Source organism: Pelophylax lessonae, assembly GCF_965119305.1.
Source record: "Pelophylax lessonae genome assembly, chromosome: 1".
Taxonomy (NCBI): domain Eukaryota; kingdom Metazoa; phylum Chordata; class Amphibia; order Anura; family Ranidae; genus Pelophylax; species Pelophylax lessonae.
In genome coordinates, this window is record NC_138768.1 from 127,939,383 (window position 1) to 127,958,977 (window position 19,595).

Consider the following 19,595-nt stretch of genomic DNA (forward strand, 5'->3'; position numbering starts at 1 on the left):
GGAGAGGAGGAAAGGGGGAGAGGAGGAAAGGGGGAGAGGAGGAAAGGGGGAGAGGAGGAAAGGGGGAGAGGAGGAAAGGGGGAGAGGAGGAAAGGGGGAGAGGAGGAAAGGGGGAGAGGAGGAAAGGGGGAGAGGAGGAAAGGGGGAGAGGAGGAAAGGGGGAGAGGAGGAAAGGGGGAGAGGAGGAAAGGGGGAGAGGAGGAAAGGGGGAGAGGAGGAAAGGGGGAGAGGAGGCGGGTCATGTGTGCGGCGATTGGCGCTCTGAAAACTTGTAAAGAATGGCTTATTTTTATAAAACACAGGCACAGGGGCACACATGATTATTAAACAGACTGTAGACAGGATATGAAACTTTAAATGAAACTACAGCAGCAGGAGGGGCACTGACACAGGTGCAGACAGGCAGGGAGGGAGGGGGGAGAGAGGACAGGTGAGCTGCAGATGATGGAGACACGTAAACTGACCACGAAGTCAGGGCTCTGCAGCCATGGTATACCGTGGTCAGTTTACAGAGGGGAGGACATAGCCAGGTAGGATCAGCCAGGCATTTTAGGTGATACGGGGAGGCCAAATTACACAGCACAAGCACTGTGCTGTATTAGATGCTTTAAGGGAACAGGATACTTTTTTTTTTTTTTTTTTTTAGGTTAACAAATGCTTTAAAAAAAAAAAAAATGCTGCCATTTGCCTTTTAAAAATAAATACTCAAAATAAGTATAATGACTAAGCCCCTCCCCTTCATGGCATTGTTAAAAAGGGGGGGGGGGGGGGGGGAGTATGGGTGACCTTAAAATGATGCCCCCCCTGAAAAAAGTTCTGCGGATGTCCATGAACGACTACCGGTAATTAAATAATGTTAAAATGTATATCTGGGCAAATTTGAAGTGGTTCTAGCGGCTGAGGTTTAACCCACACACACAGATGGGGCTCGGGAGAGAGCACACAAGTGCCCCCAGAGCAAGCTGCTTGCTCTGGGGGCACTCAGCAGGGGACCCGAGAAGAGGAAGATCGGGGGTGCTCTGTGCAAAACCTCTGCACAGAGCAGGCAAGTATGACATGTTTGTTATTTAAAAAAAACTGAACCCTTACAAAGTCTTTAAAAAAATAAACAAAAACCCCACATATTTAGTACATTTCTAAAATGCATGCACTTTCCCCATGGTTTTATCTCTTTAAAATACCTGTCTGCATTCAGGGCTGTGCACCCACATGGATGTCATATTGGGAGCAGTAGCTATGTCTGTGCAGCTGCTGCATCCCAATTGATACAAGTGAGACTGCCGGCATTGGGAAGCATAGAACAGAACACCTGTGCATCCCCAAGCCGGCAAGCACAGCCCTTGTATGGGTGTATGCTGTAGCATGCCCTGCGAACAAGGCCTTGATCCAAAAATGTGAGCTGCCACCAGAACATTTGTTCCTATTATAAATGTCTAGGAGGAGATTTCCCTCACAAGAAATGTATCCTCATTTCTTGCCGAGTCCACAGGGCAGATTGCTGAGAGGCTGAGCCACATGCTGGTCCAGGCATCTGGATGGATCCCAGCTATATGGTTGGGATCCTTCCTGAGCCTGGACAGGCTGACTGACACCAGCCGATAGTGGACATTAGCCTGCTGTCAGCTGAAAACCGGTCACAAGCGAGCAGAACGAACTGCATTCCTGTGATCTACAGGAGAAGTATAGCTAGAAAGAACCTGGTCAATAAAAATGGACATATTGGAGCCATGGCTGCCAACATGTTTTGGAGGTGTAAGCTACAGGCATGTCATTTTAGTGTTACTTCTTGTTAAGTCACTGACCTAAAACAAGCAGGATTAGAAGGTGTGACATGTTCTATACAAACAGTTTCAAGTCTGTGAATTGCCAATGTAGTGAAGGAAGATGGTAGGCCTGGAGTTTTCACCTCCAAACAACAAATTACAGTGACAGCTTATAATATATTGCTCTGATGCAAAATGCTACAGTTTTATGCATAACTACTCCCTAAAGATTATCATAAGCGACGCTTGAATCTTTGTCATATGGGCTTAAATAAAACAGATCATCACCCACCTAAAGGGTCACACTCCGCCATATGTCATGCAATTATAATTAGGTAAATATAGTTAGTTCCTTACCCTGTCCTCTTCCTGAGCACTCACTGGCTCTCGTTTTTTCTTCTTCACTTTCTTTTCTTTGCTTGGCTTGTCCACATAGGATTGTAGATCCACTCTTGAATGAAACTGGTATCGCCCACTCTCTACATCACAGTAGTAATATATTCCAGTGGAAGGATCATAATATAGTTGGGATTCCTAATTGGCAAATTTAAATGTAAAATATTATATTGCTGTCACAAAATTAGTGTGGTATTAAGGTTTGGCTGTGTTTTTTTTTTAAATAACAAAAATGTTATACTTACCTCTTCTGTGCAGTGGTTTTGCACAGAGCAACCCTGAACCTCCTCTTTTTGGGTCTCCCGCTGGCACTCCTGGCTCCCCCTCCTTAACCAGTGCACTCAATAGCAAGCTGCGGCTTGGCTTCGTCCCCCGCTCTCTTCTCATTGGTTCATTGACTGTAATTGACAACAGTGGAAGTCAATGGCTCCAGCTGCTGTCTCAGCCAATGAGGAGAGGGAGTCCCAGAACAGCCAATACTGGCACATCGCTGGATCGAGAGGGAGCTCGGGTAAGTGTTAGGGAGGGCTGTGGGGGGGGGGGGGGGGCTGCACCCGGAAGGTTTTTACCTTCCTGCATTCTATAATAGAATGCATGGAGGTAAAAACTTTCAGCCTTTTAAAGGATAAGTTCACCATTAGGGGATTGGAGGACCTTAATTATGAAGAGCGTCTGCAATCGCTTGATTTATTCTCCCTGGAGAAGAGACGCTTGAGAGGGGACATGATAGCAATTTATAAATACCTCAATGGTGATCTCAGCATAGAAAAAAACTATTGAGTCGAAAGGATTGCATGAGGACTCGAGGGCATACAATGCGAATAGAGGAGAAGCGTTTTAACCTCAGGCAACGCAGGGGGTTCTTTGCTGTTTGGGCTACAGGATTGTGGAATTCTCTACCACAAGAGGTGGTTTCTGCAGGAAGTATGGTTGCTTTCAAAAGACTCTTGGACGTACATCTCAAGGATCAGAACATTCAGGGGTATGAGAGATGATTGCGGCCACACACACCTACACAGGTTGAACTGGATGGACTATGGTCTTTATTCAACCTCAACTACTATGTAACTAGGTTACATGTTCCATCTGTTTTTAGGGTGGAACATGTAATATGTTCCTGCTGCTGCCCGCTGCTCTATCTCCCTGTGACAGCAGTACAGGGAGAAGTTCCCCATACTAGCTGTCACTGTTTGAAAACAGTTCGGCTGTGCAGGGCTCTGCCCACATGGGCGCATCATTCATTCAAACAGTTCTGTGAATGAATGAACTACAAGAACCAACATCCTTTGCAAATGTTGGCTTGTAGTTCATACTGTCAGTGTAAAACTGCCTGGCCGTACGATGTGCAGGCAGACAGCTTACACTCTGTCTGCTGGAGTCTTGCATGGCGTCAGCGATCTGCCAATCACTGGTGCAATGCTTTCTGGGCTCCAAAAAAATGTAAAAAAAAATTATTATTATAATAATAATAAATGCACATTTTATTACCTGCAAAAAAAATGTGCAATAATGTTTTATTTTTTTAAAGTGAACGTATCCTTTAAAATTGTGGTATTACATTAGCTGTCCAGCAGAGGGTGCACTACATAAACACTGCTGCTTGAATGCAAATGAAATATAAAAAGGACAGACATACTGAGTCATAGTAGAATCCAGTACTGTGATCGTAGTACATGCCAGTGTTCTCATCATAGGCAAATCCGGTTTGGGACAATGCAGCTTCCGCAGTGGCTCTTAGACTTTCAGCAAGTGATGTTCCTTCCTCACCCTAAAAAGTTAAAGTGAAATAAACAAAGTTTAGCAATTTAGCAAGACAACCATCACTGTGTCACAAAAATGCTTATAGTTAATGACTAGACAAAGATTTAATATTGCCATGAAGACAAAATATGCCAACATCTACAACCTTTTTAGAGCCCAGCTCCACCTTCTGAACAATAATAAACTGTAGAGGAAGACAAAATATATTTATGTTTCTAAAGTACTTATTAGCTAGAGGTGTTTCTGTTTTTTCTATGTCTGCAGAAGTTCTTAGGGCATTGGATAGTTTTCTGCCGATTGCTACCTTGAAAATATTAAAAGCAATAGACCACTATCAGCTGACTCTGGGCCACAGGAATACATACAGTAAGTAGATGTACTTCTGTAACCCAAAAGTGAAATTTAGCCCAAAAATCTGGGCATGCTTCTCTCTAATCATAAAAATCTAATCATAAAACATTTGTACACTCTTGTCAGGGGGGAGGAGTCTGATCATGGCACTCCTGCTAGGAATGCCAAGGGAACGGTCCATGGGATACAAGTAAGCAGTTATCCCTACCCCTACCTCATCTGCTGAATCGTTATACGCTTCGTCAGTGCCCCCTGTGATAGCAAGAGAAAGGAGGAGGAGGTTGGGCTCGTGAGAGGCTAGAGGCGGTGCAGCATTGACGGTAGAGCAGTCTGAAGGAGTAGAGCGGAAACTGCCAATCAGAGCCGAAGCAGTGGGAGGAGGTGTGACCACGACTCGGGGCTTGGATGAGCCACCAAGCGCCGCCGAGAGCAAGGAGCCTGACTGTCTACACAGCCAAAATTTATTTCACTTCCTCCTCTATTTTTTCTATTACCTTTGCTGTTTATGGACATTTGTTTATACACATAAAATTGTATGAAATTTTAAACATAGCCTATAAGAGAAGTCCAGCAGGAAGAGGGATTTAACAGAGGCAGTGGAAGGAAGAACAGGGGGTACAATAAAGCCTTAGTGCCGGTTCACATTAGTGCGATCACAGAGATCGCATGTAATTTGCGTATAGCGCACTGCTCCTAAATTACATACGATCTCTGTGCGGTGCAAATTTCAGCCATACAGTTTGTATGGCTGAATTTGCACCGCAATCGCACTAAACACGCACATGACCCTTTTTTTAATCCGCAGCAGAATCGGATCGCATGGTGGTTCACTCTAGTGCGATCCGATTCTGTGCGAACTTGCAGATCACACTGCGATATGCGATCTCAACTGGGGGTGTCGTTAACTTTTAACTGACACCCCCTGCGTGTCGCATATGGCAGTGTGAACTGCCAGGGGTGCGGATGCGATGCGGGAACACGCTGTGTATATTCGCAGCGTTCCCGCATCGCACAAGTGTGAACCGGGACTTAAAGTGATTTACCGACAGGCTGCTTAGTGGTAGGTTTAAAATAAAAAGGAAAATAGGGTAGCGTGTGGCTGTAAGAGAGGAATTAAAAGCAAAAGTACAACAAAAGTTCAAGGAGGGGAAGAAAAGAAGAGGAATTCAGTAATGAAGGGTAAACCAGTGAAAGGAAGCGAAGCTGTAAAATCGCCAAAAATAAGCACCAGACAAGGGCCAATTAAAAAAATATATGTCCCAAGAAGGGAACACCGATAAAATGGCTGAGGAAAAACAATTAGGAGCCCAAGGGAAACAGGTGGTGAGAAGAAACAAAAAGTGGGCAGTAAAGATCATCTGCGGGAGCAAACATGCTTAACCAATCGAAAATTGACATAGAAGAGAGTGACCCGGAAAGTAGAGAAATGGAGGATCAGCGTTTAAAAGCACAACTGCACACAAAAGCAGAAATGGCGGATATGTTCGCCAAGCTAGAACTCTCTATTAAAAGAGACATGGCAACATTTTATGGAGATCTAAGTCGGATTCTGACATGAGTAGAGGACATAGAAAGGAATCAGAGGTCTACCAGAGACACAGGGAGAAGTCTTAACAGAGATAATGAACAAAATATTTAAAACTTTAAATAAAAATACAATGCTCAAACAAGTGACATACCATAGATGAACAATCATTACATATGCAAAATCAACCAATTTAGTGCAAGGTAAGTGAATATAATTGATATGAAGAAAGTCTTTTGTGCAAAAAAACTTCAGAGGGTATCCCAATCTCAAGGAGATTCTTTTAGGAAACACTGCTGCTGATCACAGATATGGTTCACCTTCACCTTAAAATTCCACCCAGTGAGCACAACTGCTTACCAGAAGTATCGGACCCCGTATTACAGGGGGTCAGATAAAGCGATGTTCACAATTTGGTAGCTTGGACAAGGCAGCCTTTTTTATTGCCAAGACACCATCATAAGGCATAAATTTATATTATATATATATATATATATATATATATATATATATATATATACACACACACACATACATACACGGCTGGTGACTTCCTGAGATCACTCTCCCATATGGTATTGTACAAATCAGCTAGTATTTTTACGGATGGAAAATAGGGTTTCCATCCGTCCAGATTTAATGGATCGGATGTCAGCGGACATGTCTCCGCTGACATCCGATGCCCTATAGAGATGCATGGGGCATCCATTCAGATCCGCCAAAAAAAAAAAACGGACAGGCGGATCTGAACGGGCCATCTGTGTGAAAGTGACCTAAGGATCGTGACCTGATGCTACGGCAAGGCCCGCCAGAAGGGCAAGCTGCAGTTTGAAAATGCCCAGCTCTCCATCTTTCCTGACTTTTCGATCGAGCTAGAGAAGCAGAGAACCACATTTACAGAAATTAAGAGGAAGCTGAGAGAGAGAATGGGATCATTTACTGTTCTTCCCGGCTCGGCTGAGAGTCCTTTTCTTCAACACCCCAGATGCTGCCCAGGAGTGGTTTAACATGAAGGGTCGCCCACCATAGGCCTCAGAATAGGACATCTCTATTGGATCCTCACTTGTCTTTGGTGTCCTTGCTTTGGTTCTTCATGTGTGCCTGGAGGAGTGCCATCTGCTTCAGTTGTGTTTTTTTCTCCCTTTTAAATGTTTCATACAAGCATGTGCCTTTGCTGTATTAACAGAAAAAGTTGGGGGGACAGACCCTAGTTTTTTTTTTTCTTCTTTTGATTTTTTTTCCTTTTGCTGTCCCACAGTTTCAAATAGTAACCTATTACACAGCATGGAACTAGAATAGCTTGGTCTTTGCTTTCACATTACCTTCATAACATTCATGTCTTTCTGAGTTACATACAGACTTTTCATCTCCAATCCTTGCGACTTGCTGCCCTCTACTGGCCAACTCTGGAACTCTCCTTTTGGTATTGCATCTCCTGGACCAGCTCATGGGGGTGCTATCTGAGATTTCTGATGGAGATCCTAGTTCTTTGTTATTGCCACTATCTCTGCCTTCTACACATACGTCTGGAACTGTATCCTAAACCTTTATTGGAAATGTTGCATCATTTTTCATATGAGAGCCTTGAGACAGCTGACCCCACGTATTACCCTCACATATGTGGCTGCATTGTGTGAGCAATGCCCCATTGAAAATTTGTAAATATATGTTACACCAGTTAATGCCAGTTAATTTTGTTCTACATAGTTTGGTGATCAGCCTGATATTCCAGGTCACCTGCCTAATTGCTTATCGGAACATGCGTGTTCTCATGGACATGCAGCTTCCCACATTGACACTGAAGCCTGGTTTGCCCCCTCTGTTGTTGATAGGGTGTTTTCTGATGTATGATGGCTAACACTAGTAATTTTCTGTCCTGGAATGTGAGGGGGTTTCAGATCATTTTCCCTCGTCATTGTCAATAGATGTTGGTGCTAGGGGAATACGCAGACCATGGCGGGTTCAGCCTTTCTGGCTTTACCAAATTCGACCTAATGACCAGATCCTGGACCAGTTGTCTTTTTTTGGAGGGACATGGTGCAGGTCGGGGCTTAGTGTTCAGTGGATGCTTTGAAGGCATACCTGCAGGGGGCCCTTAAGTCCACCATTTCATATATTAAAAGTGCTTCCCGACAGGATGAGGAAGAGCTGCAAAAGAAATATCGAGAAGCTGAAGCAAAATATTTAGAATTCCCCTCCGTTTCCAATCGGGTTCATTGGGAGGGCTTATCCCGCATGTATGCGGACCATGCATCTGCCAGTGCCAAGAGGAAAACCTTCTATACTCAGCAGAAATATTTTGAATTTGGGAACCAATCTAGTCAGCTATTGGCCCATATGGCAAGACAACAGGTAAACAGCACAGTTGTAACTAAGATCATGCGCTCAGACGTTTCTGAGGCCCTCGTAGCCAGGGACATACTCACCTGCTTTCATGACTTTTACACAAATATGTATACTTCAACCAGCCAAGAAATTGATAACTACCTATCAGATCTGTTGTTTCCCACTCTGACCTAGGAACAGATAGAGGGGCTGGAGGCAGATATAACGGAGGAGGAAGTCAGGGAAGCGATAGCATCTACAGGTAAGGGGAAGGCAACTGGTCCAGACGGTTTGCCTCTGGAGATACGCAAATTATATTACAAATGATATTACAACTTAAAGAGTTTCTCCCGGAATCCTGCGCCCTGGCTTCTTTGGATACTGCCAAGGCCTTTGATGAGATAGAATGGCTGTTTCTTATGGCTGTGTTCTTTTGGCTTTGGGATTACATTTCAAAAATGGGTTTCTATCCTTTATAAAAGGACCCCACCTCCTACATTTTGGTCAATGGTTTACTGTCCCAATCTATACAACTCCACAGGGGTACCAAGCAGGGGTGTCCTTTATCCCAATTATGATTTGCGGTGGCTATTGAAACCCTGGCACTGAGATTTCAGCAGTCTGCTCTCCTAAAAGGCATTACCATGGGCGATAGAACTGATATTATAGGTCTTTATGCAGATGATCTTATTCTGTATTTGCGGGACACCTCCACCTCACTGGGGGCAGCGATGCAAAAAATGTATTGTTTTGGCAGATACTCTGGTCTTAAAATTAATTGTCAGAAGTCAGCGCTGATGCCTTTTGGTCCACAGGTCTCGTTCTCGGGGGACCCCTCATGCCCCCTCCGTATAGTGTCCTCATTTAATTATCTGGGGATCATTATTACATTGTCCCCGTCTGATGCTCTAAAAGCAAATTTAGACCCGTTGCTGCAGATGATCAACTACAAACTTGGAGTGTGGACTAGGCTCCATCTGTCAGTGGCGGGCAGGATCAATATTATTAAAATTATTTTATTACCTAAATGTCTATATGTGACCTCCCATGTCCCTATATCAGTGCCTAAATCCTTTTTTAAAACCCTGGATGCTTTTTGTCTCCTTTATCTGGGCCAATAATAGACGTTAACTTAAATTCTCTACCTTACCCCAAGGCGCAGGTGGGCATGGCATTGCCCAATTTGTACTACTATTATTTAGCAGGACAATTGCACCACTTGACTGACTGGTTGGTTCCAACCACCCCGCCAGTGGTTGAGTCATACTGTGCTTGGGCTAAGGGACTTGCTGGTGGCTCTAGAGGCTCCAGCCAGGACTCTGGGTGGGCGCCTCATTCAGATGCTTACCATGGCCAGAGGCCAAGAAGATTTGCGAACTTTGGGGATACTAACTCAGCTCTGCCTCTTTGGCATAACCCAATGTTCCCCTGTCTTCAATTGTTTCTGGATTTTCGGTTCTGGGAGAATAAAGGAGTTATTACTTTGGGGGATGTATATGAGGGGAATGTCCTAAATTTCTTTTCAAACGTTGCAGGGTAAATGTGATCTTCCCCGAACCGCCTTTTATAGGATACCTCCAACTTCGTCATGTACTTCACTCCCAGTTTGGGACTAATGGCGTTGGTCTTTCTGACTACCCGCTGATAGGAGTTTTGCGGTCCCAGGGGGCTTATCTCCACCATTTATCTACATTTAATATCTGTCACAATTAACAGAACCCCATTGTCAGTCCACACTAAATGGCAGCAAATTATCCCGGATTTGTCTGATGAGGACTGGGAGGAGGCATGCTCCTCTCATCTCTCAGTATCTCCAGCAGTCAATAAATTGGTTCATTTATACACGTTGCATCAATCCTTTTTGACACCGGTTAGGCTACACGCAATGCATGGCTTGCCAGGCCCTAGGTGTACTAGATGTACTTGCCCATGTCATGTGACTGTGTCCGGTTATAGCCGGATATTGGAAATGGGTGACGATGTATTGTCTGCGGTCCTGTCTGTCCCAGTCCCATGCACCACACTGATTTGTTTGTTGGGGGTATTGGATGAGGAGCAGTGGCCGAGGCATACTAGAATTATGCTAATGGAGACAGTATTCTTGGTCTGCAAGGCAGTTGCTCTTAAATGAATTCAGCCCAATCCTTCCTCGTTGCGTATCTGGCTGCAGTTGGTAAATCAGGTGTTACCATATGAAAAACTTGTATTTGAACATAGAGGGTGCCCCGCTAAATTTGATAAGGTCTGGGGCGCTTTGTGCTCTTCTGCCCTCACAGTATCACATGCTTAAGGATATCGTTGAGAGTACTGGCTACCTTACTGTGGAGTGTTTGAACCAGACGGTCTTTCGGCCTGTTGGCTTTGACACGCCCTGATAATCGTAATGCCAAATCTTTTTGTTACTTAGCATGCTTACTGACCTTATAATGTGATGGAATGCTGCATACTACATGTTTTGACATTATTGTAATATGTTGCACCGTATTATATTTTGGCGCTCATGTTGAGTGCTTTGTTTATTGTACCAAAAGCTTTATCTCCTTTATTAAAAAAAAGTTTAAAAAAAAGAAAACACAAATATGGAAAAGACTGAGGGAAATACCCCCATTAAACCATGAACCCTGCAGATTTTAGCGGACTTAGCATCTTAAACATTAGCAAGAAGGAGACATCTTAAGCCATTACTGGAACAGATGCGCATGCAGAATATTCAATATGGGGTTTCCCTGCCTGTCTGATAAGACAGAAAGAGGGCTGCTCAATTAGACTCAGATTTCTGGAAGAACTGCAAGACTTTTGTAGAAAACTAGATCTACCTGTACCGGCCATTCCTGGATGATCTGATACAGGGAAAGAAAGATCAAGATTGGAAGATGATCAAAAGGCAATTCGTCCCAAAGAAGAATGTGCCACCAAAGAGATAAATAAAAACAGTGGGGAATTCAGATAAGGGACTTCAGCAAAGAGACATTAAGCAGATAAGAGGTTTATTTAGATGGGGAGGGGAACAGGAGAAGAATTTTTACCCTATAAAGGACGGGATACATAGGCACCGGGCAAGCTCTGGACACTTACAGTTTAAGGCCCACCAGGTGTGCCAGATAAAGTTCCACCCTAATGAGAAAGATTAGACAGTTGGAGGGGGATCAAAGGAAGGAGGATACTGTCTACTCAAAGGCCAGGAATAGGTCAAAATCCCTAACTTACAAGAACAACAGTAATGGGGAAGGGAGGAGGAAAGAGAGAGAGAAGTGAGAGGGGGAAGGAAGGGGGGTAAGGGGAAGAATAGACCCCAAGGTTCAGGAATCTCTTTGTAACTGAGCTGTACCAACCTCTGGGCCTGCTGTAGAGGAGGTAGGCAGGTAGAGGGAAAGAAAATATGATAATTAATTTCTTAAAGCGGAGTTCCAGCCTTTTCTGTGTTTATCAAAAGTCAGCAGCTACAAAAAGTGTAGCTGCTGACTTTTAATAAACACACACTCACCTGTCCCACGGTCCAGCTGCCCGAAGCCTCGATCCTCTCCCTCTGGTCTTGGCGGCGCCAGCATCACTGGTGTGGGCACCCGGCTGTGACAGCTTGCGGCTTCACAGCTGGGTACGCACTTCGCATGCGCGAGTTGCGCTGCGCATCTTGATTGGCCGGCAATCTTTTGGGACCTCTGACATGTCCCAGAAGATTGCAGGGAGGGAGGGGGAGAGGAGAACTTCCGCTCAGGGCGCCGTGGCGCTCCAAGCGTAAGTGGGAGCGGGTACCTGTCAAAACTAGGTACCCGCTCCCCTGCCAAAAAAATGACATGCCAAATGTGGCATGTCAGGGGGTTAGGACTACCTAAAGCGGAAGTTCCACTTTTGGGTGGAACTCTGCTTTAACTTACAATGTACGAGGATTAAACTCTCTAGCAAAGAGACATAAGGTACTAAAAGAAATTAAACAATATTCTGCTAGCGTAGTTTTTCTACAGGAGACACACATAATATCGCATGACATGAAAACGAAACTCTATTCAAAACCCCACCCAATATGGTACTATGGAGATTCAACAACTAAGAGAGCCAAAGGAGTAGCCAGGGGGTTTGCAAGAAATATAAAGTTCTCCCTAGATAAGAGGTTGGTAGATCCCGAGGGACAGTTCATGTTCCTGAAGGAGACGCTGCAGGAAAAAGAATGTACTTTAGTTAATATCTACAGTCCGAATACAAATCCGATGGCGTTCCTGAAAAGAGTTTTGGGGAAAATGGAGGATTTTAAAAAAAGGAAAACTAATACTAGGAGGGGAATTTAAATTTTTGTATGGAACCAAGGTTGGATAGTAAGTCACATGCACAGGGGAATGAAAGTAAACAGCTCGGATTAGTGGAGAAGAAATTGTATCAGACTCAGCTAGTTGATATATGGAGAATCCAGCACCCTGGGTTGAAAGAATATACATCTTACTCACCAGTGCATGGTACATACTAACTAGATATTGGATTACATAACGGTAAACCATAGGTGGCTAGATGAACTGGTTCAGACAGCCATAGAAATAATAACTTTATCAGATCATGCCCCAGTAATAAAGAATATGAGGACAGCAGATACCCAGAATAAAATATGTAACTGGAAGTTAAACGAGGAACTGTTACAGGACAAAGTAGTTGAAGATAAAATAAAAAAGGAATTAGAGCCGGTTCACACTGAGGCGACACGACTTCGGGGGGCGACTTGCAGGGACTTCACATAATGGAAGTCTATGCAAGTCGCTCCGAGGTCGCCCCAAAGTAGTACAAGACCCTTTTTCTAAGTCGGAGCGACTTGTGTCGCTCCTATTAGAGCGGGTCCTGTACTACTCAATGGACCGCGACTGACCGCGACTTGTCGCAGTGTGAATGGGCTCTTACAGCAATACTTTCTGTTAAATGAAACCCTAGAGCTGTCGGAAGATACGGTCTGGGAAGCAGACAAGGCCTATATTAGAGGTATTTTGAGCTCTATTGGAACAAAAAAAACAAAACAAAACAAAAAGGGAGGACAAACAACGAGGGTAATAACAACAGAGATATACGAGCTAGAACAACACAAGAGAACAGCAAACCCAGAAAAACACCATAGATTAATATTAAAAAGGAATAAATTAAAAGAGTTACCGGATCAGGAAAAAAGACAAACCTATATTAGAGTAGCCAAAGACAGATACCTATGGGGGAACAAACCTGGGAAACACTCAGCAAGAATATTTAAAAAGAAGATAGCGGTAAACTTTATATGAAAAATTATAAAGGAGAAATTGTATACTCAACCCCCTAAATCGCTGAAATTTTATAGTTATAGTTTCTTGTATTTAGTAAGGCCGATAGGGTCACAAGACACTGAATTAAAAAAAATGGCAGATATTGAAAACTTCAAGCCTTAGAGGAACCAATAGGAGGAAAAAAAATGGCATTAAGCCCCGGTTCACACTTCTGCGAGTGCCGGGTTCCCATGTAATGTCGGAGCGCACTGCTCCGACATTACATGCGATCAGCTGTGCGGTGCGAGTTTAGCCATACAGTTTGTATGGCTAAATTCGCATCGCACCCGGAGCAAACACGCACAGGAGGCATTTTTGCAGCCGCATCAGGATCGGATCGCACAGCGGTTCACACTTGTGCGATCCGCTCCTGTGCGAACTGCACGATCGCACTGCGATATGCGATCAAACTGGGGGTGTCGTTAAGATTACATTGACACCCCCAGCGTATCGCATATGGCAGTGTGAACTGCCGGGGGTGCGTGTGCAATGCGGAACAGGCTGCGAATTCGCAGCCTTCCCGCATCGCATAAATGTGAACCGAGCCTAAAAGAACACATTAACAGGGAAGAGTCCAGGACCAGATGGGTTTACAACCTCTTATTATAAAAAAAATAAACTATGTAAATATATGGACAGGCTGGAAGAAGGAGGAGAGATGAGGAAGGAAGCAAGCAAGCACTGCAGGCTCATGTCACTGTTATACCTAAAGAAGGAAAAGATGCTATCTTATGCTCGAGCTATAGACCTATAGCACTATTAAATACAGACACCAAATTCCATGCAAAGGTGTTGGCTACACTAGGGCTGCAACGAACAATTATATTACATAATCGATTAGTTGGCCGATTAATCAAATAAATCGGATAAAAAAAAAAAGTGTGGCCTATTAGTTATTATGTAAAGTTTAAAAAAGGACAGTTTATTTTTGAATATCTCTAAGTGGTGGTGACCACATAGTAAAACTACAAATCCTATATGGACCCTTTGCACACTGTTTCACCCTTTCCAGCAAACTATGCAATAAAACAAAAAGGGATATTTAGTTCACATATATTGCAAAACATGTTTAAGCTGACCAACTGCGTCAAAGTAATCTTCTGGCCAGTCTTACACTGCCTTGCCACTGCAAATGCTATGGAGGACACCATGCCAACCTGGGGCATCAAGACACAAGGTGGGGGAGAGCGACTAGGTTTAGGTCTGATCACTGACCTGTGTTACAACAGAGAAAACATATACCTGTGCTCAAATCCCCATAGCTTGTACAAGGATTTGGACTACCAGGCGCTAAAAGGGTGTGATCACATATTAGCACTACAAATTCTGGATAAGACTATATATGAACTGATAATCCCTGTTTTTCATTGCATAGTTTACTGGAAAGGGTCTAGCAGTGAGCAGAGGGTCCATCCAGAATTTGTAGCTATATGGTGACGATACTGGTATCGGTGCCGATAGTAAGCCGATACCTTTTTTCCGATTCCATTGACTTGCATTGAGTTCTGTTAAATGAAGTAACAAGCCGCAATGAAATCAGACGTCCAAATCGCACTGATCTGCGGCTTTGAAATCACACTGAAGTAGCGAAATTTCAATTTTCAAAGCCACAGAAGAACTGTTCTTCATAATTGTTAAGAAACGGTAAAAATTTTCATTGGTCTAAAAAAAAAAAATCTAAAAGATCAGGACATTAAAAATAGGTATCGGTAATTGATATTGGGAAGTATTTGAGAAAAAGTATCCGTACTCTTACTTCCTCTTCTGGGGTGCCTGTATGGAAGGTGTACTGAGCTGTATGTGTGCTGCACGGTGTATACTGACATGTATGGAGGGTGTACTGAGCTGTATGTGTGCTGCACGGTGTATACTGACATGTATGGAGGGTGTACTGAGCTGTATGTGTGCTGCACTGTGTATACGGACATGTATGGAGGGTGTACTGAGCTGTATGTGTGCTGCACGGTGTATACTGACATGTATGGACGGTGTACTGAGCTGTATGTGTGCTGCACTGTGTATACTGACATGTATGGAGGGTGTACTGAGCTGTATGTGTGCTGCACGGTGTATACTGACATGTATGGACGGTGTACTGAGCTGTATGTGTGCTGCACTATGTATACTGACACGTATGGAGGGTGTACTGGTCTGTATGTGTGCTGCACTGTGTATACTGACATGTATGGATGGTGTACTGAGCTGTATGTGTGCTGCACGGTGTATACTGACATGTATGGAGGGTGTACTGAGCTGTATGTGTGCTGCACTGTGTATACGGACATGTATGGAGGGTGTACTGAGCTGTATGTGTGCTGCACGGTGTATACTGACATGTATGGACGGTGTACTGAGCTGTATGTGTGCTGCACTGTGTATACTGACATGTATGGAGGGTGTACTGAGCTGTATGTGTGCTGCACGGTGTATACTGACATGTATGGACGGTGTACTGAGCTGTATGTGTGCTGCACTATGTATACTGACACGTATGGAGGGTGTACTGAGCTGTATGTGTGCTGCACTATGTATACTGACACGTATGGAGGGTGTACTGGTCTGTATGTGTGCTGCACTGTGTATACTGACATGTATGGATGGTGTACTGAGCTGTATGTGTGCTGCACTGTATATAATGACGACATATATGGACTAGGGTTGCCACCTCGTCCCTTTAATCCAGGACACATTAATTACACAGGTTCTGGGCTGATATAATGCACATAAGGCACTAAGTGAGTTTAATTACCACCTTAATCAGCCAGAGAACCTGTGTAATTAATGTGTGTCCTGGCTTAAAGGGATGAGGTAGCAACCCTAGTATAAACAGTGTACTGAGCTGTATGTGTGCTGCACTGTATTTTCTGATATCTAAACAAATAATGCATTCTGTATGCAGGCCAACTAATCGGCTAACCAACTAATCGATTATGAAAATAGTTGACAACTATTTTCATAATCGATTAGTTGTGGATTAATTGATTAGCTGTTTCAGCCCTATATGAGACTCAAAGAGTTGATGCCTGACTGGGTTTATGCAGACCAAACCAGTTTTATCCCAGAGAGAAGGTAAAGATAATGGCATAAGGACTCTGCATCTAATACAAAATTCTGTAAGGGAACAATCCCCAGTGCTACTTCTGTCGATAGATGCCAAAAAAGGCATTCGACAGGGTAAACTGGCGATTTATGAGGAGTACGATAGAAAAAATGGGAATGGGAAATAAGATGACCCAGTGGATCAAATCCTTATATAAACAACCATCGACTGCAGTAAAAGTAAATAGGAGCCTGTCTCCAGTGTTCGAAATGTACAACGGAACAAAACAGGGCTGTCCGCTCTCCCCCCTCTTGTTTGTGCTGTCACTAAAGCCATTATTGGCAACTATACAAAACAGTAGAGATATAGAGGGGGGTGAAGATTGGAAAAGAGGAATAAAGTCGCAGCTTATGCCGATGACATTCTGTTTTATATATCCAACCCCAAAATAACACTGCCAAACCTAATAAAATAAATAAAAAGATATGGAAAACGCTCAAACTTTAAGATTAACCCTGTAAAGTCTGAAATCTTGAATACAAATATGAATAAGAACGACGAACAAGCTATACAAAAATAATTTCCATTTACCTGGGGGAAACTTATATATAAATGATCTTGGGATAAAATTAACATTACCAATAAAGAATCTATGCCATGTAAATTATATCCCACTACTCAATGAGATTAAAAACAGAAATTAGAAAGATGATAAAAAGGCCAATCTCCTGGGTAGGATGGATAAACATGATTAAACTGGTGGTTCTGCCCAAAATCCTTTATAAATTTCAAATGTTACCAATATATATTACTCCGCAAAGTTATTTTAAGGTACTGGAAGAAAAAAATTCAAGGTTTATTTAGTAGAATAAGAAACTGAGAATATGGTTTTCAGTACTGACTAGGGATAAAACAATGCACCAGATTTTAAAAGATATTACAAAGCTATTGTATTAGCACGAATGGTTGAGTGGATAAAGCAAAAATGTGATAAAGGATGGGTAACACTGGCAAATATACTAAGTAAAACTCGGGTCGATTGAGTAACAATATTTGGGTTCCATGGCAGTACAGAATGTTAGATGTAATTACACACGAATTGACTAAGATTATGTTTAGGGTTTGGGATGCAACCTATGAAAAAGCAAAATGTGAATATAATTCACCGTTAACTGCACTAACGGGGACAAAATTGTTTTTACCAGGAAATGAGACACCGTTTGGGGAATGAATAAAGGATAATAATGCACAGAAATAGTGCAAAAAACAAAACAAAGGGAAAATATGCCCATACCAGGAACTGAAACAAGAGGGATTTAATGATACTGAATGAATGGCGGTATTTGCAGTTAAGACATTTTGTGATGTCATTACCCCAACCCATTAGGTCAGAGGAGGATTACTCTCCTTTTAAACGCCTATGTAATTCCCAGAAGGCGACAAACATAATGTCTCTTGGATTTATAAAATTCTTACGGAGAATGTGGAACCGGGAATACCACCTTTCATTCTAGGATGAGAAACGGAACTGGGAACAGGACTGAAAGAGCAACAAATGGGATAAAGTCCTGAGAGTCGTATTCGGCCTGGCCAGAGATATTAATACAGTAGAAATGAACTACAAAAGTTTGGCCAGGTGGTATTTAACCCCAGTTAAAGTTCAGAAATATAACTTGGAGAACTCTATATTATGCTGGAAGGGATATAACATGAAGGGCACTATGGCACATATATGGTGGGAATGTCCAAAAATAAGAGACTATTGGCAGAAGGTACAGCAATATATAGAGGGGATTAAGGAAACAGATTGCTGATAACCCGTGGATTTGTCTATTTCACAATACAAATAGCCCATATTTGATAAACGCAGCAAAAGGGACAATCCCAAAAAAATGGTTAGACCCCCCCGAGAGCCCTACGCAGAAGAACTGGTTTAATAGAATTGAGTACATATATAAAATGGAAATGGAACATCTGTGTAGTAGCAGAGAGGACCAAATGAGGAGATTCTCTATTATCTGGAAAAGATGGGAAGAGTTTAAGAAACTGAGGAAATACACGGACGGAGATTTGGGAAAGTGAGGTAGGAAGGGAAGGAGGCTTAGGAAAAGGAGGAGAGAGGTGGAAGTGATGGGAATATAATCTCGTTCTGTGCGAGTTAACCAGCTGTTGTGAGAACAGGGGAAAATAAAACTTTTTTGGGGGAATTTTCTCTTCTGGTTAAAGGGATTATAAAAAGGCAGAAGGTATTTTTTTTTTTTATCTCAAATGCATTAAGATAAAAAAAAAAAAAACTGTGTGCAGCAGCCCCCCTTCAGCCCCCTCAAATATTTACCTGAGCCCATCTTTATCCAGTGGTGTTGCAGGAGTGTCTAAGCTGCCTGTGATTCCCATCCTCATTGGCTGAGACAGCAGCGTGGCACGATTGGCTCTCACTGCTGTCAATCAAAATAGTTTAGCCAATCAGGAGAGAGGGGGCAGGGCCAAGTTTAGGCTCTGTGTCTGAATGATCACAGGGAGCTGTGATTGGGCTTGGGTGCCCCCACAGCAAGCTGCTTGCTGTGGGGGAACGCAACAGGAGGGAGGGGCCAGGAGAGCTGAAGAGGGATCCGAGAAGAGGAGGATGTGGGCTGCTCTGTGAAAAACCAACTGCATAGAGCGGGTAAGGATAATATGTTTGTTATTTAAAAAAAATAAACTTTACAATCGCTTTAAAATGTTTTTAAAGTGGAATTCCAGCTTACCCCTAACTACTCTTAAAAGTGGCCCCTCCCACTTCATAACACCTATGTTAACTAACCTGTGTAAGAAAGATGTATGGGTGGTCTGAAAATAGGTAAGTATACGCATCTTGCTTACACACATTAGTTAGCATAGGTGTTAGGAGAAGGGAGGGGACAGTTTTAAGAGTAGTTAGGGGTAAGCTGAAATTCCACTTTAAATTCCACTTTAAAAGTATAATAAAGAATTAGCTGGCCCTCGTTCTCACTTGCAGATGAAATGAGCACTTGTATATATATTAGTTAATTCCTAGAACATAAGTATTACTAATGCACAGTGCGTAGGCAGTACGGACTGTCAGAACAGTGAGCGTATATATACTTTTTCTGTTTGTACATTGTTTCTATCAGCCAGAGACAATCATCAGTACCAGTTTAAGACTG

At 43.0% G+C, this 19,595-nt stretch overlaps 1 protein-coding gene across 1 annotated transcript in view; it reads right to left on the reverse strand.

The window, feature by feature from the left end:
* AGGF1 (angiogenic factor with G-patch and FHA domains 1) overlaps nucleotides 1-19,595 on the reverse strand; it is a 139,953-nt gene that overhangs the window by 108,676 nt on the left and 11,682 nt on the right. Inside the window, exons 4-5 of the mRNA XM_082275665.1 lie at nucleotides 3,796-3,927; nucleotides 2,121-2,297 (exon numbers count right to left, since the gene is read on the reverse strand). Of these exons, the coding sequence (XP_082131791.1) occupies nucleotides 2,121-2,297; nucleotides 3,796-3,927 (309 nt within the window). The remainder of the gene's footprint in view (nucleotides 1-2,120; nucleotides 2,298-3,795; nucleotides 3,928-19,595) is intronic.